The following is a 7,446-nucleotide window of genomic DNA, read 5'->3' as shown; positions in this document are numbered from 1 at the left end:
GCAGCGCGGATGCGGGCAGGGAGGTAGGTGTGCGGGGCGGGCAGCGCGGCGGGGGAGCCCGGGCAGGTGAGAGCACCGCGGGAGGAGGAGGAAGAGGAGGAGGAGGAGGAGGCGTGCTGCTGCCTGGCGGGGTGTGCGTGTGTGTCAGTGCGTGTCTGCGCGCCTGTAACCTCGGTATCACTCGGGTCACCCGGTTGGATGCGGGTGGATTCCGCGTCTCCCCGCGCCGGCGGGAATCGCGTTTCCACCCGTGGCCGGTTCCCGCTGAGGTCCCGGGAAGAGCGTGAGTGAGCAGCGGCTGTGACCGGTCACGTATAGGCTATAGGCGCACATGTGTTTTCTACGCATGCAACACATTTACTGGGCTGCTGCGGGGTTTTCCTGATGACACCGGGCGTTCGGCCTCGGGGTGGGAGGGGGCGCAGAAGAAGGGGGTAATAACGAATTAATTGCAGATGAGAAGTAATATCCGCCTTTGAGTCATCAGTCTTTGAGGCATAATTTCATTCCGAAAGCTCTTAATCAAACTGGAGATCTGCTATAGGAAAGCACTGCTTTTCCCATAGGATTATCAGATTTCCACCGGAGAATACAGATCCTGGATTATTGAGCTACACGGGATTTGTGTGTTTCTTTCTAATTAGTCTGAGAATCTGAGTTTAAAATTCTTTATTTGGAAGTGGGTGGGGGAGTTACTAGCTTCTAAAAGACGAGACGTCTCTTTTCTCTGACATTTTACGCGGTTATTCTGATTATCCTGTGCTCTGTAGATGACTTACTGCCTTAATTGGATATTGGTGTCAAAGGTTGATTAGACTCCCTAATAGATTTTGGATCTGCAAGAGGATTGCAGTTTTAAGTGCGTGGTTAAAACAATCGTGTTTGCCATCTCCCCTCCAGCAGCTGAGAGGAAGACTGATGGATTACGTTTGCGTTATCTTCTCTTTGCTTTATTAGTGTATCATCGTGAGGTGGTTTGGTTTGGTTTGGTTTGGTTGTTGTGGTTTTTTTCCTCTCTGCTCTTTCATTTGCAGACCGAAAAGAAATGAATGTCAGAGAGGATTTGTTTAATCATTTAACAGCTGACACAAGCCATGTCCCTTACAAAACGTTGGTGAAAGAGTAGAAGAGCAGCTCTGGTACCGTGAAGCCGCTTCAGCGGGTCAGGGGCAGCGATTGCTGAAGGATGCGGTAGCCCAGGAGTCGGGACGGGCCGGGACGAGGCCGATGGCTTGCATGGAGCTTCTCTACCTGGCGGAGGAGAGCAGGCAGGCGCCCCTGGGCACCGCTGCCGGCTGGAGCCTGCCCTCCCCTCCCTACGATCAGCAGCAGCAGCAGCAGCGTGAGGGGGGTGAGGTGGACCCCAGAGCAGCCGCCGCCGTGTCAGCCCTGCGCTGCGAAAGGCACTGCAAGCCCTTGCAGAGGGGCCCAGTGGCCGAGCGCCCCCCGGCACCCCAGCCTGCCCCCCGGGACACCTCTCCCCAGCAGCACCCCGCGCCCCACGGCTCCTCCCAGCCCTGCCAGCCGCCCGAGCGCTTGCCTGGGGAAGAGGAGGAAGGGAAGAAGAAAGCCTGCTGCTGTGCCCAGGAGCTGGAGACATCATTCACCTACGTGGATGAAAATGTAAACCTGGAGCATGCAAGAAGTCCCCCCAGTCCTACAGGCGGCCACTGCCAGGATGCCCCTCCGCAGCAGGGTTCCTGCAGGGAGCTGCCACCCGAATGGGTGCACGATTCCCCTTCCCTGGTCTCCGAGGAGGACGACGCTGCCTCGGAGGCAGCGGCAGGGAAATCCGTGGACTACGGGTTCATTAGTGCCATTTTGTTCCTGGTTAGTGGCATTTTGCTGGTGATCATTTCCTACGTGGTACCCAGAGACGTGACTGTGGATCCCAACACGGTGGCTGCTCGGGAGATGGAGAGGCTGGAGAACGAGAGCGCAAGGATCGGGGCTCACTTGGACCGCTGCGTTATCGCCGGGCTGTGTCTCTTAACCCTGGGGGGAGTGGTGCTCTCCAGCCTGCTGATGATGTCCATGTGGAAAGGGGAGCTGTACCGGAGGAGCAGGTTTGCGTCCTCCAAGGAGTCTGCCAAGCTCTATGGGTCTTTCAATTTCAGAATGAAGTCTGGTGCGAATGATAATATGCTCGAGCTGTCGTTAGTCGAGGAAGATGTGCTTGCCATAGATAATTAGTGTGGTCATGATTTTTAAGGCAGCATTTCTACAGGAAAATGTTTCATTAAAGAAAACAGATGCAGCTAAAGATAGCTGGTGATGCGGTTTATTTGTCTGATGAGAACATTTTTTTTCTTGAACTCTATAACCGAATGTTTGCAGTATATGAGCACTTGTTGTAAAGGGAAAATGTGCCAGAGAAAATGCAACTGATATAAAATAATGAAAACCACTGAATAAAAAGAGATTTGTGATAAGTAGGTTCCTCAGATACTCCTTTATCCTAATATAAAACATTCCATTGGTGTCTTGCCTATATAATTTTCTTATTACTCCCATATAGAACAGGAATGACCTTGACACTTTGGAAGCTGTTAATTATTGCAGCCCTGCAGGATTATTAACAGTCTACTTGGTAGACTGTCAAGAAGCAGGACCAATAATCCAGTAGCAGGGCTAATATTTAATTGAGAGATGCTTTTATACCCTTTAATTTTAAGCTGATCCCTTCTATTGAGTGAGAGCTAAGGGAAAAAGGAACACCACTTGGTAATGACTTGCCACAAGCCTCCCATATTTTCAAACAATTGTACAATTAGTGATGATTATTTAAATATAAAATAGGAGGCAAAGAGCAGGGAACCATATGGCTCATGGTATTGGTAGGAGACAAAGGGCTCTTTCATCTTGAGGTCAGTGGCTCCATTTCAGTTCAGATTAGCAATGATTGATAGTCATTAACTTCTGATAGCTATAGTGACCCATATAAAAGAAGTTTAGTTCCTGGTGGACAGATGTCTTTGTATGAAAACTGCTGTAACTTGAATTAACTGACCTCTTGTTTGGAGTCTCAAAGGACCCAAAGAGTGAAAAAGCATGGGGATGCTGACACTGAACACTTCTCCTTCAGTACGGATGCCAGAAGAAATTCAAGCTCTGCTGCAGGGCTTTGCTTGCACTGGGGCTGCCTGCATCTTGCTAGTCCTTTTGAAACTTCAGTTTTATGTCAGTAGGCTGTCAGCCTTCTCATAACCAGCAAGGAAAGTTCAGGAAGGAGCTTTCTGGGTCTCATTCAATAAAATCCAATCTATTTGTGAAAAATAAATTGTCAGGAAATACAAAGGTTAAGTATCAGGTAGTTTACTTGCTGATGTGGGACTCACTTAACGTAAGGGATGTTCAAGGGTAGATGTTGTTATTAATCACAGTTCTGTGGCACAGTAGCCAAAAACCTGTACCACTGATGCTATTTACTTATTACCAGCCAGTTTCTGTGGAACATTAATGCTGTGTTCTTGCAGTGCTGAGAAAACCAACAAAGATTGTTGTATGCACTGCTGTCAGTTCTTACTGAACAGTGGTAAATATATATATATCTATCCTGTTAACATATATATGTATGTTAATATATATATATATATATATATATGCGTATCCCTGCCAAAGGCAAACATCAGTGAAGAGCTCTGTCTGTACAGCCCCCGGCTGCAGAGTCTTAGTAGAAACATGTGATTCACTGTCACAGCCTTGTCAGTCGTGAGTTTTGTCTCAAATATCAGGAATATCAAATATTTTTAAAATTATACTTTTTTTTCCCACTGTGACATACCTGAGGGGAGGACATCTCCTTTATGTCCCCTTTAGCCAGGAGTATGTGGCAGCACAAGGTTCAGAAGAACAGTGGCAGATGGAAATGTGGGGTCCTCACGTGGACAGACTGAATGCTGTTTTGCCCCCCGGTTCCTCATACCCTCTTCTCCGGCTGTTCAGGTCAGGAGACATGTGCATCACCTGTGTCTGGCGACCACCTAGTTGAGTCCCTCCTGCTTGCTGGTGGCAGGTGCTGGTGTGGGTGCCTTTGGCTGAGGGCCCGTAGAGTTGCGCTGCTCCAGGTTCATGCCTTTGGTCACTGTACGTAACGTGATGTGGTACCCAGGCTTTAACGTTGGCCCTGCAAAAGAGATGCTGCTTCAGATATTATCTGCTCTAACAGCCGCTTTAGTTCAGTGTTACTTGGTAATTAAAGGAGCAGCCTTATTAGGCGGTGCTGCTGCCTAGTAGATGATTTTGCCAGTATATGTCATGATGCGGAGCATGTTTGCAGGCAGGAGCTCAACAGTGGCCAGCCTTTCCACAGTCGTCTTTGGAGAGCTTACATCCCTCTGGATGTGTCATCAGGGATTCAGGATGGAATTTCTAGGGTAAATAAATGGAATAGCTTCCAGATGTGAGGAGAAACCTTCAGCCTGTTGTGATTGGGGAGAGTGAGGAAGGAAATAGCCCAAGAAGCAGGACATGGAGGAGGAAGGCTGCTCCTTAGCTGGCTTATATCTGCTGGTGGGTAGGAGGACGCTGCCTGCAGGGCCTGCCACTGGCTGGAGGTGGGGCGGTGGGGACAGCAGTGCTTCCTGTCCTGCCCCAGGGACAGGAAGGGGCTGGCCATGGCCTTCAGAGGCCCAGGGAAGTTCATGCCAAGAGAGGGCAAATGGTGCTTAGCTGGGGGCAGCAAGATGGCTTGTGGCAGGGGATGGATGTCGTGGGGGGTGAAAACCCTTTCACCAGCTTGAGCCCCAAACAGGAATCACTGTTCTCACCTACACAGCAGAAGTTCTAAAACTGAGGCTGGTGGTTTTGAGAGCCATTATTTTTATTTTTTAATGATACATATGCATAAAATTGGAGTACATTCCATTATTGCAGAAAGATGACAGCTAAAGCTGTAAGGATCACAGATTTCTTGTAGGAACTGTGGCATGCCTTAATACTGATTATTAGCACTAGAAAAGGGAACGCTCCCCTGACTGTCAGTATGTTATTATCAAGTGAGAAGTTTTCTGACACTTTGTAAAATGCCTGTCATAGATCATGAGCCTGCGATACTTAAATGAACCCTCAGATTTTCCCTGAGCATTTTAAGGAAACGTAAGTCAACCGAATATTCTAAATACACACTGCAGAAGTATGAGGAGTAAGAAAAAGTAACAGGACTAACACAGTTCCTTTATTTTGGTGTTAGTGTCCACTATAAAAGAGGCGAAGGAACGCCTTCAGCATGCAGGAGTTTAGCAGACAAAAACTCTCAGGACATTTCTCTGATCACCCAACAAGTTCCCTTTACAAGCTACAGGACTGTGTGGGTTGGTGGTGCGATATAAAATCTCGGGACTCTCAGGTTCTCGTGCTGTGCGGTACGACCAAGACCAAAACGCTTGCTGTCTGGTGGAAAATGAATGTATTCGCCCGCTGCCCGGGGAACGAGCCGTCGCATCGTTCACCTTGCACGAGGCGGTACCAAAGGCTGAGGCCAAGGGAAATTAATTGCCCTCTCGTGCACCCTCGCAATTTGATTTCCCCTGCTCAAAATTTAAACGCTTTAAGGGTACAAGTGTGAGAAAAATCGTGGTGGGGTTTTTTTGTTGCCTGGGCTAAAGTTGTCACATGGATCATTGGTGAGCTTTCTTCTTTGGGGATCAAAATTTTGGGGCGTACCAGGTGGGTTTTCAGTACCCTCTGGAGTACCTCGGAAACGTATCGGGATTTGTGCCGCCAGTCAGCTTATTTCTGACCGACCCTAATATCGAAACGTGATGCTTTCCTGTTTTCTACCTCATGATGTGTCCTGGCCTCGGCCTTCCCGCCGGAGGGACCCGGAGGCCTGCAGCCATGCTGTGGCGAGGCTCCCCTGCGGCGGCCTCCCCGCTGTTCAAACCGCTCCCCGGTGACCAGTTTTCTCAGTTTTTTTTTTCTCGGTTAGGCGTTTTTTTGGCCAAGGCTGGCCGTTTGGGAACTGCCTGGCGCCTGCTGGGGACTCTCACTGAAAAGGCGTCCCCTTGCCATGAGGTGCCGGCCCCGCACGGCTCCCAGGGGCAGCTGCCCTCGCCTCCTCAGGGCCGGCCCCGCCACAGAGGTGCCCAAGACTTCTCTCCTAGGAAGCTACGCTGGGTTGTTGCTGGTTTTGATATGTTTACAGTTTTTTAATCTTTGTAATTCTTTTAAAAACCTGTCTGTAATGAATATAAAGTTTACCGACTGGGAAAGCAACCGATTTAATCTTGTAAAACTCCTTTTTGACCCACGACAGGGCAAAAACGTCACAGTCCATCATGAGCTTTTCAACCGTGCGTCTGATGCCTTATTATAATAGCAACGGTGTTGTGTACAGATTGAACAATAAAAGCCTGTGAAGCTGAGCGCTGTCGTCATGGTCCTCTTTGCTCCCCGCTGGGTGGCTGGTGGCACTCCATCCTGTGGGCATGTCCATCTTCCACTCCATCCTGCGGGTACGTCCATCTTCCACTCCATCCTGTGGGCACAGACCCTTCTCCTCGGCCAGGGAGCGGCAGACGGGACTATGTTGGCAGCAGGACCCACTGGCAAGAGGCAGCCCCAGATCTGACTGCACTGGCACACCCCAGCTTGCCCAGCAACCATGTCCCCACTGGCTGATCCTTCCCAGTCAGAAACTGCCAATCAACACAGGCTTTAAAACTCCGTAACACTGGTGCCCCACCTAACTCCATGTAAGCAAAAAATGGAAGAGAAAAGGAGGAGGGTGAGACCAGCCGGGGCTGTGTGAAGCCAGGGAGGTGCTGTGGCGGGAGGTGGGTGTCAAGCCTCTTGCCCGCCATAACCACATGTGTAACCACCTCAGTACCACGTCTTTGCCCCAGGCTGGGCTGGACCCACCGCTGGCCACAGTGGTGGTGGGTGGGCGCAGAGTCCCCAGGATCACCGATGGCAACAGGTGGTGCTGGGAGAGGCAGGGGCAAGTGCTTCTGGAGGGCTGCGGGCCAGGCATGGCCACCTCAGCTCCCCCCAGGAAGATGTGGCAGATTGATCTCCCCCTTCCAGAAGGGACACTTGGGATGCCATGGTGGCATACCCCGGAGCTGGGCAGCGATGGGGCAGGCAGCAGGGACTGGCACCAGCAGCTGAGCAGGACCTCCAGGGTTTGCTCCTGGGTCGCGTTTTGCTGTTTCTCCCAGATGCCCAGTGCATGTCAGTTGAGCACCTTACCCACCTCCAACAACCCCTGCTCCCCCCAAGATGTGATACGAAGGTATGCCGTGCAGTTTATGACTTATAACATCACTTCTCATTCGATGGGTGGGAGAGCTGCGGTAGGTGTGGATCCAGGCTGGAGCAGGGGCTGTCTGCTCTTATTACCCATTTCCCCATTACCAGGTACGACCCCAATTTGCAATTCAGGTTTCAGGCTGTTACTGCTATAGCAGTAATAAATGTGTCCCTGAGGTGAGTGAATTGGCTGCA

At 50.4% G+C, this 7,446-nt stretch overlaps 1 protein-coding gene across 4 annotated transcripts in view; it reads left to right on the top strand.

Annotated features, from left to right (window-relative positions):
* The window catches only part of TMEM74 (transmembrane protein 74), a 6,609-nt gene extending 244 nt beyond the window's left edge, over window positions 1–6,365 (top strand). The window contains exons 1-2 of one of the 4 annotated variants that reach the window (XM_014965659.1): window positions 1–23; window positions 1,035–6,365. In XM_014965659.1, coding sequence (XP_014821145.1) covers window positions 1,228–2,193 — 966 coding nt within the window. In that variant the 5' untranslated portion in view covers window positions 1–23; window positions 1,035–1,227 and the 3' untranslated portion in view covers window positions 2,194–6,365. Of the gene's footprint in view, window positions 24–247; window positions 284–1,034 lie in introns of those variants that run through there. The other 3 variants (XM_014965662.1, XM_014965661.1, XM_014965660.1) reach the window with 3 other exon arrangements.
* The last annotated feature ends 1,081 nt before the right edge of the window (window positions 6,366–7,446 follow it).

Source organism: Calidris pugnax, unplaced genomic scaffold, assembly GCF_001431845.1.
Source record: "Calidris pugnax isolate Ruff unplaced genomic scaffold, ASM143184v1 scaffold41, whole genome shotgun sequence".
Taxonomy (NCBI): Eukaryota; Metazoa; Chordata; class Aves; order Charadriiformes; family Scolopacidae; genus Calidris; species Calidris pugnax.
This window is presented reverse-complemented; position numbering and strand designations above follow the sequence as displayed.